This window comes from Varroa jacobsoni, unplaced genomic scaffold (genome assembly GCF_002532875.2).
Source record: "Varroa jacobsoni isolate VJ856 unplaced genomic scaffold, vjacob_1.0 scaffold_523, whole genome shotgun sequence".
In the NCBI taxonomy this organism is placed as follows: domain Eukaryota; kingdom Metazoa; phylum Arthropoda; class Arachnida; order Mesostigmata; family Varroidae; genus Varroa; species Varroa jacobsoni.
In genome coordinates this window covers 89,756-109,879 of record NW_019213425.1, presented here as the reverse complement: position 1 = coordinate 109,879, position 20,124 = coordinate 89,756, and the positions used below count along the sequence as shown (strand labels likewise).

The 20,124-nt window shown below is 43.5% G+C and overlaps 1 protein-coding gene across 6 annotated transcripts in view; it reads left to right on the top strand.

The window, feature by feature from the left end:
* The window catches only part of LOC111261138 (uncharacterized), a 61,665-nt gene that overhangs the window by 28,281 nt on the left and 13,260 nt on the right, over positions 1–20,124 (top strand). For 5 of the 6 annotated variants that reach the window (XM_086968579.1, XM_022834403.2, XM_022834400.2 and 2 more), the window contains exons 2-3: positions 15,007–16,021; positions 19,583–19,942. In XM_086968579.1, the coding sequence (XP_086824705.1) occupies positions 15,010–16,021; positions 19,583–19,942 (1,372 nt within the window). In that variant the 5' untranslated portion in view covers positions 15,007–15,009. The remainder of the gene's footprint in view (positions 1–15,006; positions 16,022–19,582; positions 19,943–20,124) is intronic. The other variant, XM_022834405.2, reaches the window with a different exon arrangement.

Here is a 20,124-nt window from a genome sequence, read left to right as displayed (position 1 = left end):
ACTACCGATCGGCTGAGTGTTACCGGGGGCCGTATCATTACATTGACGCCAGCGTTACCTTTTAGATACGGACAGGCAATGTAATGCAACAAACAAGTGCAACTATCTTCACTGTCTTAAGTCGATTTTTTCTTGCTGTTGTTGTATTGACCTTCGATGATGTCCCCGCTGATCACTCAACGTACTTGCTGTTGTTGGGCTTGTTGCCGCGGCTGCTACTACCGCTTCTGTTAATCGTTTTGCAAAGGGCTCGTTTCAGATGTTGCACGTACAGATAATACAGCAGTATACCAGCAACTGCGAAAAAACCGATGATAATATTTGTTTTGCAGTGGTCGTCCTTTGTCTCTGTAGCGGCCACCAAGCGACAGCCGCAAAAGGCTGTCGCTTGGTGGCCGCAGACAGTCGACCACCGCATCTGTCTGGGGTACCGTGGGACACCAACGCGCCACCGCCGCTGTTTCTGAGATAAATCAAAAATAGCTGCTCTCGCTGGCGAACACCTAAAGGAAATAAGAAGCACGTGAAATCTATAGGATGTAAATTTGACAAGAACGCATGACTTATGAAAGACGTCAGCTTCAATAAGAGACCAAGAAAGTTAGGAAAGGACGTGAAAGAAGAGAAGGAGACGCTATGAAATTCGACCACATTGCTGACAACGGCGGGATTAGAATTTAACGGCAGGATGAAGAGATCGCGATTGGTCTGTGTAGCGACAATATACGGATGGCTCAAGACTTCGTTAACGCAGGCCGGCTTTGCTAACTCCTCTGACTGTGGCTGTTCGTTTCATGGCTATGGTTTTTATCAGGGTGTGACTTCACTATGAAGGGTAAACGTGTGAGGTTGTAGCCATACTATTCATTACCGGTCTTTGTTATGCTAACAAAGAGGTACGCTGCTAATACTGCCGCTAGCGGAAATCGAGTCGTTAGTGGCGAGGCGATTTCATTAGGGACATATTTAGCTCTTGTCAATATACAGACATGCTCACACATACAAACACGGGGGCAATTCGAAGGTTACTGGCCGGTGCAGCTGTCACGCATAATATAATTTTAGCACGTATGGTAACGCTTCGAGTAAGCTAGGCAGGGTGTGTTGACGTCGTAGTCGTCCCTACAATCTCCCTAGCCATTCGAATATTTTGGCAGATAAAAACTATGATAACGGATGCCCTCTTAAATGCCACACTGACCCGACACCTCAAGAAGATATCGGCTGTTATTAGAAACCCGTTGTTCGCCATGAACGAACAACTGGGTCAAACGGGTGTAGTTTCTTACTAAGATGAGCTGCCATCTTATGGTTCAGTACAAGTAGCAATTTAACCAGACTGAGAAATCAGAGCAGTTATCAATATGCGCTGTCCATGTATACAAAAGAATATCAATACTTGCTTTTTTTTGAAAACTTTTATTCGTGCAACGGCTTATCCTATTCGGTCCACCTCAGATCGCGCCCGTTTTCTCCTTCACTGTGGTTACGCGTCTCTTTCAGAGGTGTTGGCTTGCATATTGTACCAAATTTGCATTATCCTGTTGTGTAGCGGTGCGTTGCTCGTCAGTCATTGTAGGAAGGCATACCGGTTGCTGCTGCTTTGTAGCTGTAACCTCAGGACAGATGCTCCGCGATTCAGACCACTAAGTGGAGCCGTAGCACTCAATCGTTAGGCTGGATCGGGGAGGGCAGCAGTAGCGGTTTCGTCGCTTTCGCAACTAAGGCGGCGGGCCTGCTTATCCGCCAGTAGCCGAACTGCTTCAGCCGGAAACGTGACTCAAGTCAAAGGTCCTTTCCTACAGCCAGAAGGTTTGAGTTGATCGTTGAAATAGCTGCTATCGCCGACGCCGTTGCTCATGCCATTGTTAAATTGCTAAAATTGATAACGACGGAATCGAGATGGGCACTTCTGCAAGCGAGGTTCTATTTCGATAGTTTACTAACAGCAAAACTAAAAAGAAATCTTGCCAAGCAGCAGGAAGTTGTTACCGTTGTGGCAACCACGTATTGCCTGCCGCCTACGAACGAATAGCGCCGCTGCCGGAAACAAAAATAGCTGGGTGACATGGATGGGAACTGGTCGCTGCCCTCGTCTAAATAACATCACTATACGCCACTACTGCCACGAGTAAGCATACACGTATGAATATATGATTGCCTGCTTCTGCTATTGTGTACGCAACCGAACATAGACAAACGGTTGCAGGCCGTAACGATCGCGATTAGAAATTATCAGTATAACGGGGTCACAAATGACAAATGGCACTTGATTGTCCTTCTCGTTCTTCTGAAGCTTGGGGTGAGAATAATGCGAGGGAATCTTCTTCCATATAGTGCCGGTGCGTGTACCAGCCGGCCGAAGTTACGAGTCACAACGTGGCAGCATTGGCTTCTTGATTTATAAAAGGACAGGGCCCTCAAAACAATCGAGTTAAGCTTAATGGATCTGATAATGCCTGGGTCGAATTGGAACAAGCTGAGATGGCTATATTGAAGGGGAAATGAAAGAAGAGTTAAATTCTTAGGTAAATCTACGTGGATACTATCTTAACTTGCATGTACATTGAATTGAAGAATGATTAGAGAAGTGATAAAGGCAGTGCGCATGGGCACCATGTGTTTCTTTAACATAGTTAAAAGAAGTAGCTAAGACGCGGTGGCTCGTTTCAAGAATCAGTGTACCAGACCAATGATATATAGATCAGAGCTTTTTCACGTATTATACTGAAAGAATTTATTTTGGTCGAAACAGTAGACATAGTATATCAGTAACTGTTGCTGCTACGATTAGCTGCGGCTACAACTAAATGATCTGACTACCGATAATTCGATTTTATCTTTATCTTGATAATTACATGCGACTTATGGTATCTCGCAGTTCACCTCTCTGATGGCGTGCACCGTGCCTCAGCAATGCACTATGCGCGTAAATTATTTTTTGCTACCTGCGCTTGTTATTTCTAGGACGTGGCAGAAAAAAGATTTACAATTCATTTTCCTGTTGCTGAAGATCTAGTCATTTTATTCTTGTAATATTTCCTATATCAGTCATTCATAGACAGGGACAGATCGAAGGTTCTTTCATTTTTGGAATAAGGGTTGCTTCCGCTACTCCGCAGTGGGGTAGCGGAGCGCAATACAATTACGTTATAGGATAACTATATATAAAAATCGAGGTGGGCTCTTGCTAGATGCGCTATACGGGAACGCACAAGAGTAGATCTAGTAAATCAAGGCTGGTGCCACAGTGATCTTCTGAATACTTGACGCGAATACTAGCTGAAACTTCCTAGCCTTCGATTAAGGTTGTAGCTTAAAAACGAATTAGGACAAGTTAAAAAAAAACTATGTCTTTTTTTTGAGCACTTTTTGAAGCTGTGTGACGCGCAAACGAGTCTTAATAGTAGCGTACGTCTCTCTCGTTAATATTAGGAAGGAGCTTGTACCATATTCCAACTAGACGCGCCAGGTGTACGTACGAGGGGTTATAATTGATACGCTGCGCACTGTCTTCGATTCGTTATCGAGATCAAAAAAACAGCGTTGTCAGTGCCGTTGATTTATGTTGTGTTGCCAAGCAGATTTAACTTCACGTTCTACACAAACACTTCGCGATGGATAAATTAATTCTGTCTAAGGCAGTAATTTAGGTCAATGAATGGCAAACACTAGTCTCTTTCCTGTGCTAGATGGGAGAACAAGTTTCCCGATGTGCCAACCTCGTGAATATGGGAAATGGGGGAAAACGGTATACACATTGACATTGTCATTTGCCTGTGGAACTCAACCGCCAATTGCCAACGGGTATTTTCTGCATAGTGGTTTTTAATATGGTTTTTCTTTTGACCTGTGATAATGCTGGACCCTTGGGTGTCATGTCCTTACACTGACATTAAAAGAAAAAAGAACATGTGCAACACAAATGATTCTATGTAGACGCTGTCAAGGAGAATGAGTCATGTTTCAACATTACGGCGTACGGAGCAACTGGCTGATGAGGAAGGGCGCAAGTCCACGTGTCAGCATATGTAATCTGCTGCTATCACAAAATTATTTTATGGCATAGCTTATCTATAGCAAGACACAAAGTCGACGGTACTGGGTTGTCTATAATTCAGGCGCTCACTTGATGACGGATTGAGTCCGTTATGAAGTAAGTAGATGGTCTGGCATTTCACGATTTCCTTGTTTACTACACCTGCTCGCTGCGGTGTATTGAAAAAAGCCACCAGAAGAAAAAATATCAATAAACCGATACGCGTATGAAATAATCAATGTTGGCGTTGTTGTCTATTCTATCCTTTAAAAGGCCGATGAGGACAGCGGTTGCTGTCGTCGCTATTTCCGCTGCTGTTGCTGTGCTGCCGGTGGTTAACAGAAATAAACTGACGGAGCTGGCTATTGAACCCGCGAAGCGTAGAAGCTCTTGTTTGTCGTAACTTTGTTGTAGGGACAGAGCTGTTTACGGCCTCAGTACCATTGCGCTCTCTGGTTACCAGTCATCTATTATTTTGTGTGATGATCGTCCGTTTACATCTGCTCACTAAGCGGCGCCTGGTGTAAGCGGCAGGACTAGGCGCGACTGGATGCTGCTTGCCATTATGGTTACGTGGCCCAGCAGACGGATCTTGGCAAACGTCCTTGGGGGTTCGTGGATTGATAAACAGATCAACCAAATGGCGGAACATAACCCCTGCCGCTGTTACTGTGCCTGTTTGTTGTTACTGTCGTTGCGGCTTATTGCGCTGCGACGGGGCATTGGGGGCGCGGGCATTTTGCATATTGCTTAGTTTTTCTACCTGCTGCCGTCAGTACCTTTGCCACAGAAAGCCGGTTATCATCTGGTGAAACTTCTTCAGGAGGAAGAACTGCCAGACTTGAGGTGTTTAGAGAAGCTTCCTAGACAGTACAGACGATAATGGGAGGAACGAGGTAGGTAGCATGTTGCTGGGATATCTTGGCGGTATTTACGTTATAACGCTTGCAACAGCCAACAAAAAGATACCTGTTACGGTAGCCATAAATGAGATGGGTTGACGTAAGACGTAAAAGACGGCGGCCTGATAGAAGTTTTTCTGATGAGTGTTACGAAGGCTGTGCTAATTGATCCGTGAGAAATCCATAGTGGATCCGCATCAATTGCAACCGTGACGGACGATTTAACGTAAATCAATCAGACAGCTCTGGTGTGTGTTTGATTACTTACAGATTTTTCTGATCTATTCCGTGTAGTATATCTGACTACTCTCTACAAAAAGTGGTGAGATCTGTAGCATTATTGCAAGATGATACGTAATTTCATTCAGTGCTCTGACCATACTGGAAGTAGCCGCGAGTGTTTGCGTGATCTACTGTTTCATAATCGCCTAGATATTCTTACACTAGTTTCAGTTATCGATCAAAGATTCGTTTGTTGTCAACTATGCAGCCTTACTGCCGTCGGCATTAATTTGGCAAAAGTGTAACTTCAGTGACCGAGCCTCACTTATACTTATTTAAGTATTAGTAAGGCTCGGTACAATGGGAAAGTTACCTAAAAGACGCCTGGATTAGGATGAACACGTAGCGTCTTTCGAAAGTGCAGCACATATCCACGATCCAGGCATTTCTGTTCTGCTATTGTCTACCACCGACGGCCGCCTCCCCTCCTCTTCCTCCACGGTCGATGCTACCGCCGTTCGATAATATAGAGCGTATGATTTCGTTGATATATTGCATCGTGTGGCAAGCACGGTACGTGCTTCTGCCTTGACTGCTAATGGGTTAAGCCTGCCTGTCTGTCTGCTCGTCCGTCCATGTGTGTTAATGGGTTTGTATGCGTGTCTATCCCAAGTGACAGCGGCAGAAACATCACCGCTAGTATCGTAATTCTTCTGTGGGATTGTCGGGAGTGAAGCGGTAGCTTGTACAGGAGCAGCGGCGGCGGCGGCGGCGGCAGCAGCAGCAGCAGCAGCAGCAAGAAAAGCCAATGCTTTGCTAAGGAGTGAAAAGTACAACGAACCGCGCGCGGAACCGTCGCATCGAACGCGACAAGGCGAGCAGAAGCCGTAACGGTCGAAAAGGCACAGGCAGCCGTCGCGGCGGCCATGGAGCAAACGAAGATTCATCCACATCAGCGGCCAGCACTGCTCAGGCTGGCTTTCTTGTTTACTTGCTTGCTAACTGACTAGCCTAAAAGCAGGAAGAAGCCGAATGAAGACGGCCCAGCAGCAGAAGTGGAAACGATACAAAAATGCAACAACAACGGCCGTTCTCTGCGCGCGTAGTCGAATAGAAGCCGGCGACAGCACTGCAAGCACGGCCCACTTGAAACTGGATAATTCTGCCGATGCGATTCGTGTCGCTCATTCTGTTGTTGCCTCCGCCTCCTCCTCCGCCGCCGCCGCCGCCGCCGCCGCTGTTGCCAACATCTATGTTCTGTGTCTATAAGATGCAGAGAGAGTCAACACGTCTGCACACATGCAAACGAACACAGATGTACATCGCACAAATACCAACCACAGCCAGATAAAAGTTACAATCATCGAAAAGAGACGTGACCAAACGATCTCTGTCATTGATTGTTGCTGTCGGGATGACTGTCACTGCTGGTATAGTTGTTGCCGGCTTTGTCCCCTTGCCCAGATCGTATAGCAAACGCTCCATCTACTGCCTAAGGCAATGAATGTGGTACGCCAATAGCTGGCTCGCTCAACAAGCTCGAACAACCTGTTACTGCTGCTGTCGTCGGCGATCTGGGCTATATAGGCTAGCGACTTCTACTTCTTTTACGGATATTGAATTGGCGAAAAACTACTGACCGTTTTCCAGCTGGATGGCTTTAAAGTCACATATTTCAGGTAATGAGTCGCGTCGGTATCGTTTCAAAGCTGAGGTCTGGCAGTAATATGTGTTACAATATTGTCGGTCTGGAAGATAAGTATCCTTACTGCAGCGAGACGCACACTTACACAACACGCCGCACAGATACCAACGATAGACGTAGCAACAATTAAACGAAAGCAGTAATTAGCTAGAAGGCACGTCATTGTTAAACGGGTCAACGGAAATCGCTGCCGTAGTATGTCGTACGTTAACCTATGGAAATTTGTACCGTTTATGGTTACGGACGCTTTATCGGAAGAAAGAACGCACAAATGATTTTTTGTCATTACTGAAATTTCGATGCAAGAAAAATTTGCTTGAAAATTAGTGGTTCCACCAAACGTACAAGGCGAAAGGGCTTAAAAAAATCGTGCAGTGTTGCCGCCGCCTGCCGAAACGATTGATTCGAAACTTTACGGTGCATAACTAACGAGATTGTAGCTCGCCATTGATAAAAATACACTACAACTACTAAATTGAAATGATTCAAAACGGCGTCTTTCAATAAGACCTCACATACATAGCCGGCGAAAAATGTCGAGCTTCAACGAGAGATGTAACGAATTCGTTTAAATGATTTCGAATCTCGCTCTATCAGAGTGTCATCTGTTCTGATCTCAGCAGAAGTACGTTAGTGATATCAACCGCCGCGTTTATTTTGCCCAGAAACCATAGATGACAACTCGAAAGCAAACGCTAGCGATTGAATTGAAGCTATAATAAACAGTTTTTGTAAAACGGCATTTTTTACGAAAGCACAAAAATTCGACAGGCTAGTATGATATGATCTGATATTACTGTCAGGTGTTAATCCCTGCGTCAAACTGATACTGCGAACTAAGCGACAGCCGTCGGTTATTGATACGGTTAAGCTTGATATCTCCTGGACACCAGTTATCGGGGGGAAGTGTTAGAACCGAATGTAGAAATACTACAGACAGCATTGCCTGTGAATCAGTTTTAACGGCCTAGGTTGTTTAGCCGGACGCAAAGTCAGGGAAGCAGCAGCAGCGTACACAAGCTTAAATGGAGCGTGTCCTTTGTGGTACATCAGTTTTATAAACATATACTTGTAGGTCTGCTCTTAAAAATTTTGCTCCAGTGGTAGATTTGCTCGCCATTTGCGGTATCTACCAAGTAATCAGTATATTAAATCAAATGATCAGTGTTGGAATCGGGACGGTTAGCAGTTGCGGATGGACGAGACGATACTCTCATTTCAACCGCAGTATCGGGAATTGTAGGTAGACAATTCCTGCCTGTTCTCATTGATGGTATGGCAACAAGCCCTGGAAACTTGGCGAAATGGCAACGTTGTAATAGTGACTTCAGCGGCTTTAGCGGCCGTTTTGGGGGGGACTCGGTACCTTCGGTTGCCGCAGAAATCTGCTACGGGTCGTTACTCATGCTGCTATGACAGCCGCGAGCTATGGAACAGCTAACACGAGATGGCTAACCAACTACGGTGCGGACGTTATTCTACCACTAGAAACGTTCCATTGCCGGACAAGAGTTATTGCATCCTCAATTCCTGCTTATTTTCTATGACGACTTCAATTTGGAAATCCACAGAATATTATAGTCGGTTTGCGTTTGTCCGCGTAACGTCTACGAATGAGCTATGCCTAGACGTTGGTTCGGAGATCTCACCCGCCGATGCTGTTGGATCGCAGTTGGGAAAAAGAATATCGTCAGCGGGATGAAAGTGTACATTGATGGCAACTTCGTCGACCTCTCTGTCGTAGAAGTGAGGTAGGGAGTGTCTGTTGATGCACTTGTGCATAACGATATACAAGTCTGATGTTGTTGTTATTATCGCTACTTTGAGAACGTGTAATAAGAAACGCTCCGCGGCGTTGCCGACTAGCGGAATACTGGTTCCGCTAATTTTTTTGGTATTGATCCAAATGCAAGCTATCTATTTTCCATACATCTTGAGACCGACCGAATCTAGTGATTATGACTACGATTATCTAGAACTATTAACACATCGATACAATGCCAACGTCCAAGAGCTCTTCTATGCAGCAGTGTTTTGAAAATTGAAATACGTCGGAAGGTGGTGGGGTTAACGTCGATCTGCGCTGCCTGCAGTCTGTTTCGGCGACTTGCTGGAGAACAAAAATGCGTTCATACAAAACGACGTCCTCGCCATTCACTGATCATCAAGACATCTAAACACTGGGTATCGTTTGTTTTTTTGGCCTTGATTCCCGTTGGGCGTTAGTACTAGTTAGATTTCGTGTATATGCATTTTGTGCAGAATTTTCCAATGGCAGAGAAGGAGACTTACATCAGTTAATCTGACAGTTTCTGTTGAGAGTTTTTCTAAATAAAAAACTATCGGCATCGACTGAAGCAAAATGAGGTTCGTTTATGTTGGTATTGCCGAGTTGACGAATTAGCTCTGACCTGACGCATTTGTGTGCATGATATATATATATATATAGCAGTAGCAGAGAGATAAAGCACTATTATTATTAAAACAAATAAGAACGTCCGGGAAATTCGGAACGACTTGATAGCTGTCGTATGGCCAGGCCAACACCGTTACAACTAGTACATTCAATTACCTAACCAGACAGAATCGGAATTGACCATTTTAACCTGTAGCCTTCGCTGTTTGTGGGCGAGTTTTATTTAAACAGGACAGTGCGTTACAAAGTTCTGCTAAGGAGTAGTATTATGAAACCGCCGAAACTGTGTTTTTAATGTGTGTGTGTTTATTCGACAGAGAAGTGATGCGACCTCATGTGATACCATAACCTTAATGACTGATTTAAGAAGTGATACATGCGGTGAGTAATAATTATTTCCATACTACTAAACACAGAATAGGAAAGTATATGGCACTCGTCAACTCGTCACGAAATCGATATTATGTTAGTATATTTAAAATAGAAATGAATAGTTTTCGTGGTTGGCTACATTTGTCGTCTACTGGGGGTGGTTATTTTTTCTATTTATAGCCTGTTTAACATCTAGGCTATTTGTCTATTGTTCATATTATTGAACTGTGGATTTGTTGTGCCAGCCAACAACGCAGAGTTAGTAATTGTTCTGTGTAAATGAATAACAAGTTTAATCATAATATTGGTTTATACAAAAAAAAAGGCCAGTTTACCTATTACTCACTGCTCATTGTGCTTCATTACTGCTTTGCCGTTTCGTAGCTTGCATATGGCTGATAATGTTGTTTGATTGTTCAACAAAGCTGCGCGAAGGAAGCAGATTCTGGTTAACCTGTAGGCCGTCAGCGCTTTATTTGTAGATTCTATAGACGTGTTTTAACGTCACCACCTAATCGCCGTCCTTTAAGGTCGATTCGTCACTACTTGCTTACACAAGCGACGTTTTTAAACGCGCATATAGTATAGTATAATATAGTAATGCACATATGTTTCTTCGTCTAGTAAAACAGGACATGGTGATTTCGGTCACCGCCGTTGTACAGAGCAGCACAACGTAAACGATGCCGCCGCACTTGTAGAAGTCCAGGATATATTGAAGTATCACATTATGAGCTCTTTGACTGGAGTCTGCATGCTATATAAAAGATTGTGGTTGCCTGTATAGTATTAAAAAAAATCTAAATTACTGTTTACCTAGCTACTGTATTCTAACTTTTACCGATGATCACATTCGTGATCTGTATCATCACGTTCTCCTTACTCTAGCCACTCAAAAAAAATCGCCATCACCCGAAGGTAGTTATTCCCTCTAACAGAAATCTAGGTTTTTGCAGAAGAGAGCTAGAAAGATGGTAGGTTTTATAATGTATATGTATACATATAGATGATGATAGATACATTCTATGGTGTAATTCCCTGTGAAGAAATGCGCGGCCGAAATCGTTATGTACAATGGTTTAGGCCTTTTAAAAGGAGTACGACTAATCCAAGACGGTTACATGATCAGTTAATCTTTTCGGAGGGCTATATTGGTGGGTCGCCAAGGCCAATCGGGGTGTCACCGCCTACCTCCGTTGCGACATTTCGAAGTTAATACGCATTTGCCGGCATCATTAGTTACAGTTATATAGCCGTAACATCTTCAACATCAGCATTTTCAGCTTCATGATCACTGAGATGAACATCAAGCAGCTCCTTGATGAGAAAGGACCGAAGCAGTAGTATTTACACAGCCATCGGTTTTGCTAGCGATAGCCGTGAGCGGTGTTGCTGCTTGGCGATCGTCCCATGTCAACTTCATTCCATACGTAGACGTACGTGTACGTGCATAGACGTACATGTATATACGTACAGTACTGATCACGGTTGTGCAGGTGGCCAGTGCCGGCAATACCTGCCATTAAATGGCGAGCTGCAAGCGGCTTAGAGGGTACTAGAAAAGATGAGATTGTGTTTTTATTTGATTGGCGCTGAACACCGGAACATGTTGGAAATCTCTAACACTGCGGTTGTGTTTCAGTCGTTTCTTATGTTTTCATACTTCCGTTCATTCGGCTCAGTCACCGGCACAACTTTCCACAGAGCCTCTTAGCCTGTCTCCTTGAATCACACGATTCCAGCTGCCGGCACTACTACAACAGTATTGACGCATCCATGGACAACTTACCTGTACGAAACAGTACACGACAGTTTAATTACATAGACAAATGCTGCATAGGTCAAGTATTTGTATAGGCGTTGTTGTCTTTCTATTGGCTGCCCGTTTCTCATAGGGCTTTGGGGCAGTGCCCAAAGCATACATTAGAATAGGGTTTTGCGAAATATCTCCACAGAAAAACGAACATTCAACAGTAATCAGATAGATAGCATTATCGTAATAGCTGCACCGTTGTGTACTGTGCAACGGCCGATTCTATAGGTTCCTGTTTCAAGATTTGCAGGACGTATCCTGCTGTCGTCGCCATAAACGGATCGGTTTGCTGTTGATGTTGATGCAAATGTCGATATTTACGTGCCACTAAACCAAGGCTGAGGGGGAATAGGACGTGGCGTGAACGGTGGATAGTGCTTCTCCGAATAATTATGGCAATACTCACAAAAATCGTTTGATATCAACAGGCGACATCTGATGAAAACAAACGTTCTTCGTAGCATATTGAAAGGATTGGCATTTATCTGTTTTCCCACGGCAACGATAGGCAAATTATTGGTAGGGAATTTCAGTGCTTGTGATTGTTATGCAGTTAAGAGGTTCCGCGTCTATGACAACGAAACATTGTTGACAGCGGGCGAAAGGGAACGCTCGTTTCCTGACTTTCTAGTTGAATACGAGGATATTTCCAGTGATTTGACACGAGTGCGATACGAATTGTATAATAGTTTGTTGATGACAGTTGGTAGATACGGAAAAGCAGTATAAAGGTCATGTACTCTAGTGGTCATCAAGTGTTGCACCGCTGTTAAGCCCTGATGAGCGAATCAGGAATACAGGCGGAATTGGAACGTTCCTTTCTCCATTCATGTGCTCTTTTGTGGGGAAACATGACGTGATCAACTGGAGTCCTTATTGTGAAGTCATTCGCAAAATGACTGTCCCTACTTCAACTTGCTACAAACTTGGAAAGACCCTCACGAAAATCTGCGTTGGCAGAACGCTGGTCCGCTCCTCAGAAATAAAAAAAAAAAAAAAAAACGTTTGCAATTTTATTACAGACGGTCTGTCAATAAGCGTACACTGCTAGCACCGGCTGGTAATTCTCACCAGAATTTTTCATTTTTTGTCCACACTCTTATATACCTACCCGCTCTTACCATAGGCGGATAGGTTGACGAATACCAGAAATATATCTGTGAATAATAGTGGTGTGGTAAATTGTAAGTGGTTCCCGATAGCATACAGACCACCGCAGCGACTGTTTTCATCTTCTTCTATACGTACCAATTCGCTCTTTAGTTCTGCGTGGTTCTGTTAACAATCGTTGCATGCCGTCGTCCCCGTGTCGGTCCCTTATTCGAGCAAATTTATCAGGATAGCTCATCTGGACTGCTCATCCTCACGATAACATTACAGCCATAGTTTCATTCTATCGTTTTGTCAGTAGCTGCTGGCTAGAACATGAATGACACTTGTTTGTGAGTGAACTTAATGGTACTTGGTATTGTGGCCGACCAGTAAGCATGTATCTAAAGGTTTAGCCGGATCCCAACTGGGGCTCATTGCCCCCTTGTCGGCGGGTCACATTAATCAAGCAGTGAGAAACCTAGAGAGACAAAGATCATGTGTTCCAACTTTTCCATCGATCGCAATCATTTTGTTATGGCTGTTGGGCCTGTGCCGCCAGAGACGTTAGGCGATAGCTGCAACAGCAGGTGATATCTCAAGTCACTGTCGTTTGGAATAAAAGCGTCTACACAAATGTGTGCGTGCGACACCGAAGGCGGGAAGGTTGGATTGATGGGGTATTGCCATCGTCAGACAACGGCCGGCCATTGATAACGATTACGACAATGATGACGACGACGACGACGGTGACGACGATGGTGACGACGGCAACCCGATACGCGTAGCATTCGGCAGTAAACACCGCGCTGTGCGCCTGCTATAGAAGCGGTAACGGAGTGTCGTTGTTGTTTCTGTTATCGCTGTCACTATTGCCGTTGCGGCTGACGGGGTTCGCTTTGACGCTATGGAAACCGGGTAGCTATAGGAGGACACGTGCACAGACGGCGGGCGACGGTATGCATCTACTGATGTACTGTGTTAGTGATTTCTTCTACTTTTATTTTGTCATTTGTTCCTGAACCCTAAGTTGTTCTCGACGTCCAAGATGAGGATTTTAGAGGGACGAGAAGAGCGAATGAAAGCTGCAAAGTCAACCTCTAGCATGGTTAATTATCACATTCTGCTTATGCTTTTACCGGATTTGCTGTCATTAGCGCTAACAGCAACTGGCCTTTCCGAATTTAAAATGCTTCAGGTTTCGTCGTACATTATTCATTTAGTAAATCTGCCGAAAGATACGGAACTTTCTAAGGATTTCAATGTAGAAAAATGTTAGGCTCATTTTTTTTCTCAACTTTAGTAAGATGGTTCTGTCGAAGACTGAACGTTTTAGAGCTAAACGGCGGTGTATTTGGTTGTGATTTTGCATAAAATCCACTCAAAAGTTCTACTATTTACGCCTATTTATTATGTCCTTCTAGTTTTTTGTTTTTTTTTTTTTGTTAACGTTCGGATGTATCATGAACGTGCAAAATCTAACTTCGCGTTCTTCGTAATCTATTGCTTGATGGAGGCAATGACAAACGATTTCAGTATTTTGTCTGATTTTTCGTTTTACGCCTACTTCTATTCTGTTCCAATGTGTGTACTATCTATCAACATACTTGTTGTCCATTCTAATTCAGTTGCGTGAAATACAGTGCATATATACATATATGTATGTATATATATATATATATAGAGTACATGCCGATACGACCCCAATTTCAAACAAATACATATATATATATTTGCAGTACAAAAATTTATTTGTTACCAAGCAGATGAGGGCTGGAAAATTTTTGGGAAATATGCTCACTATTCGATATGTTAATTAGACTGTCTTATTTCCGCGTATCATTTCGAGGGAAAAAATCGTAACATTTTCATTTACTGTAGCTAAATCTCAATGGTACACCCGTATAGAGTCCTTCTATTGATTAAAATACGTCCATGTGAAACTTGATTGAAAAGTCAACCCCAAACGCATCTGAGGGCTCGATCTCAATGGATTGTTCGAGATGAAAATGTTTTTATTGGCTATTAGTCTACGACTACCTGGATCCCCTTTGTCGAATCGCGCCGGAAGAATCTCGTGAAGACTGCTAAGATAACTCAGGTGTCCTCAGCAAGTGTACCGCAACATATCGCTAAAGGAAAACTTCACTACAAAGATTGTAATATGAATGAAAACAAATGTCCCTGTTGAATCCTCCCAGATGTACCGCTTGTTCGTATGAAATTAATGGCCACTAACGACGATAGAATATTGTCAGGGGGCATGCAGTGGGGCTAAAAGTTTACTAAATTGATCTCCAGGCAGATTGCGATGACAGTTGTTTTACATAATCCTTGAAAAAAGTGTAGTACATTTTGACACACTTTTAATAAATTATTATAAAGATATAATATTACACGTTCAGACTGATTGGCTTTTATATGGTTTTGCTTGTTATTGATTTGCAGGACATGTCCGGGCGCAGAGAGTGTGGCGGTGGCGGCGGCGGCGGCGGCGGAGTCGGAGTATCGCTCGAGACCCAGCTTGAATCGCTTTCGTTGACGTCCTCGACGTGGAACACGGCGCCGTCGACGCCATTGCACCCCGGTAGCGGTCACACAGGCCACCATGGCGTAGCTCCGTTAGCAGTACCCAACGCCCTACCCAGTAGCCATCCAAATGCTAGTGGCAATCAGCAGGACTCACTCGGTGATCCCGGCCTTGGCGTCAAAATGGCCGAATACGTGCTCGGTGAGTGGGTAGCCAATAGCAACGGCAGTCAGATATCTACTACTGCAGCTATGCCTTCTAATACTGCTACTAGCCATGATAGTGAACTCAGCAACAGTAGCGGTAGCAGCAGCGGCGGCGGCGGCATCAGCAGGAGCAATAGTCTCAATAGCAGTGGCTGTTCTCCAAGCAGCAGCGGCTGCTCGACTGCAGTTCCATCAGAGCAGGGCGTCGTCGTCCACCTGGAGAGTCACAACAATGCCCATATAGGCCATCCGCATTCTCTGACTAACAGCGCGCATCACCATCACCACCACCATTATAATCACCAGCAGCAACAGCTCTTTCATCACCATAGTAGTAACCACCATCATGATTTCGTCACGATGAACAATAGCGGCGGTGGCGCCAGCAGCAGCAGCGACCTTTCCCCAACACATCCACCCCAGCCACCTTCTTCCTACCACCACCATCAGCAACAACAACAACAACAACAACACCAGCAGCTGCATCACCATGGTGTTGTTGCTGCTGCTGCTGCTGCTGCTGCTGCTGTTGTAGCTACTTCGCATCGCCCTTCACATCCACACCATCAAGCATCAGCAATAGACAATAATTCATCCTCACCCTCATCATGTACATCCCCATCAATTTCCTCTGTAGCGTCCCCCTCCACACCCCTCTCACTTAGCGGCAGTGGGAGTGCCTTAGTTCAGCTTGCTTCGACCCCGGGCGGCAGTAAGGACTATTATCGTAAGTGCATGACAACGCATATAGTAATAACAACAATTATAATGATCATATTAATAGTAATGGTAACGTGTTTAAGTTGAAAGTTAACGGTTTTCAGTGGCTATAAGATAAAAACAAGTTAATGTTTCATATAATCATCGCCAACATGACAACAATAATATTACTAATAAATTGAGCGGGTGTCTTTTACATGTTAATGTGTGAGTATCGACAGGAACAAGTGGGTGTAGTCCTAATAGCGTACCTTGAAAAAAGATTAAACAACGAATTTTTATACTGAGACGTTTTAGCTCTCGATAAAATATGCTTTGTCGCTAGTGTACCAGTCCGGCCGCCATCGTTACTCCCACTAACAAGACCGTTTACCCTGCCATTCCCATGCTTGTTTTTATTGCCGTGCTTCGTCTTGAAGGAACCGCGTTCTGCACTTAGTAGTGCAGATATCTATAACGGTAAATGGGCCAGCGTTAATAATTAACCCAAACCTTAAGTTTTATTCAGTCTAACCTGTTGGACGCCGCTTGTTGCTCGCTGATTCTCGTCCTCCCTGATTCTCCGGTATCACTTGTCCTGTTACCTATCTCAAGTAATTTACTTTAACGCCCAATATCCTATTTGTGAATCCATCCGCCATCCTATATTATGTTTCTCTATAAATAAATATAGTAGTTATTTCGCAGTCTGTTACCATTAGCTGTTGTAGTGATTACCGCGACCCACCGTAGAGGCTGTGTCGAGGCAATGAGCTCATCCTATTGCTCTTCTATGAAATCCTCTTTGACCTTTAATGGCCTTAGTGTGCAAATTCACTGGTTGAGATCTTCTCAGGATTGATGTTTCAATCCACGATTTGTTTACATGCGACGATCAGCTGATAAGCTATATTCAACCATATCGCCGATGCGTAGATGTGATACAGATCGGCAGCATGTCTCTAAAGGTCAAGCTGATAACAGATAGAGGCGATGGTGCGGTCATTGCGCAAGCAGCTGAATGGTTTTCTAACCTCAATTCTTGTGTGATAGAGGCTAACAAGTTTACGAAACAGGCACCTGTACTCATCTAGAAACGACGATATTAAGCGTTACCCTCATAAGGCCCACTAAGAATGAGGAAAATTAAGAATTTGTGTTTGGCGTTCTGTAAGTTCATCGACTCGGCTAATAATGCTTGCTTCCAATCTACTCTTAGGAGTAACTTTGAACAAAAGTCACCTTCTTTTTAAATTAATTTTTTCAATTTCAATAACTCGTTAGTTGAACAGTCATCGTCATAGATACAACATCTCTGCACGCAACCGTACACAAAGATATTCGATCTTAATTTTTCGTCATATTTGACGTTCGTTGGGGGAGATTATGGCTATATTCGACCCTGACATTTTTATTCCTGGTAAGTTAGGAACAATTCGATCTTCGGAAACTTAGATTTCCTTGTGAGGACCGTGTGTTTTTTGCTTGTCTACAACTGATTAGGTTGTTGCGTTGTCAATCGAACCCATTATTATAGTGACATTTTCGCTAATTTTATGCATAATTTTAATGGATTCATTTATAATAGAGCAGGTTACAGACCGTACTTTTGTGTATGCGATGGTGCTTTCTAGCGCCAAAAATATTGTTCTAATGTGAAAATGTCATCTGACTTTGGCAGTTAACGACTTCTCTTGGTTTTCAAACTCAGAAAGAACTTCAGTAAAACGTTTACAATTTAGTGAGGTCGAAGGTGATCTAAATTATCGATGCTTAACATCTGCCTATGATATAATATATTGACAATGGCAAGCGTTTCTACAATGTCCTATTGTGATTACTTCGTCTATTAGTCCACTAGCCTATTTATGGCCATGTAAAGCGGCACTGTCTATATCCCTATGTAGAATAGTGCCCGGTTTGCCGAACACACACGTTCCGAAATCAACAGGCGAAGAGCGACCCGTATGCTGAATAGGGCAACAACTAAAATTAGACCTTTGTCCCGTTTAGCGGCTGGTGCGTTACAAGCGATTGCTGAACGGGAGCAACCCATAACGCGATTCAGTTAAGAGGATCGCATAGAGGATGGAACCATGAGCTGTGTCGTCTGAATGTCTAACCGTGTCACTTATCTTGCCATTAAAACCGAGCATTCATCTTTGTCCGCCACTATGATTAGGGCTTGGAGAATGACTGAGCGGTTCTAAAAATCGTAAAATACTTCTTTGACCCTGCTAAAGAACTGTGGGATAGCTGTTGAATTTATATAAGAAAAAAAGTAACATAAAAATAAAAATATAGCTTGAGGGGCTGATAGCACTGTGCAGGAAGTCAACCATCAAATACAGTATCTCTAACCACTGGACGTCAATTGAGCTGTTTTGTGCTTGTAAAAAAGGAGACGTTAGATTCAGAATGGACGTTTCCTAGTGTATCTACCTCGGATATCGTCCTAAAAGAGAAAATTGACTCTATCATATGTAGATATTTTTGTAGATACGCAGACTATAGGAGGATATATATGTACGACTGTTTTTTTCCGTTTATAAGTGTTATAAAGGTCCCTCTTGTTTCATACAGTGCACCATTCTTTTAGCGTTTTCTTTTAGCCGCGTATGAACCAAAAGCCAATGGTTGTTGCTAAACTATTTGCAGATATACCGCATTCTTTATATTCAGAACTCTACTACTAAGAAAGTTGCAGGTTGATGTTTTCCCGAGTTCATAGGCATGCCTTTGTTTATTACTAGACGTTTACGTATTCAGCAGTGTAGAATCTGTAATTAACTCTCCTACAATCTAAGATCAACCTATGCAATAACAAGCGGATGGAACCATTAAAAAATCACTTGATTTTACACAATTACACGTAGTCCGTTTTTATAGAAAGCTATAATGGAATGATCGATCATTCAACGATACCTTGGTGGAGACTTGCTATTTATGTCTGCGTATAGGACAGCGGAGGACTACCTACTACATATCCATAATATATAGATATTTTTATGATCAGTATTAATTACCATAGAGCTAATGGCCAATTTTTTAAACAGGCCAAACGCAGCGATTCGCCATGTAGTGTTTGGAATGCCTAGATATTAAGTTATTTAAAGTCTGGTACCTAAACGGTTAAGCTTTACTTCAAAGAAGTCTTGCTGGATTTATCTCCAACGAATATATGAAACGGGACGGTAGCAATATGCCATAGAAAGCATTTGCCAACGCTGGAATTTGAACTAGCGATACTTGCATGTTTATGATTATCATGGTAACGCACTAAGACAGATGCACAATAGCTACCCAGATAATGTGAGGTTGCCTCCTTGTTTCGAATTCATAAATGAACAAATCTTCAATGATGTGAGGTAGTGACAGAGGTCGTCGCATAAAACTATTGAGGTATAACTGCTCTTATGATCCTTGCTCTCCTTGAATAGACATGTTACTGTGTTTTCCTACGTTGGTGTTTACCCTTTACTCATTTAATATTTCTAACACAGTGCTTATTGCCGGCCTATTCGGCAATGGTGTTTTTCTTTCGACTACCGTTCTGTCGTTGTCTTTTCGTCATTCTTCCACTTTACAGGCACACCTCCCAAGGATTGTCCATTGAGCTTACAGACGGATGAGTTCTCCCTGGCGTCTGCAATCCAGCAGGCCGCCAATCAGTGTGCAGTCGCTAATGGCCAGACGTCACAGCACAGTAATTACCTGTACGGTGAGGGCCATCCGAATGGGCGGCAAGGAACCGCAACCCCCGTAGGTGGACAGAGTATGACTCATACACCACAAGGACCACCCGGACCACCTGGACCGCCTGGAGGTGCTGGCCAACAAGGCACTGGTCCTATGCAGAATGCGTATATCGCCAACATTCTAAGTAACTACTTCGCGACGATGACACCACCCCCACCTCACCCACATGGCCCCCCGCATCATGCTAATGGTAAGCGATAACTTTTTTTAGCATTTCGTCGGAGCGCGCTTATTATACTGCGTTACATGTTTTTATTGCACGCCCTTAAAGCGATACAATTAGATACAGTAATAACCACGCTCACTGCGAGCAATGCCTCAACTCTCTTTAATTATTTATCTTTATTATTATTATTATTATTATTATTATTA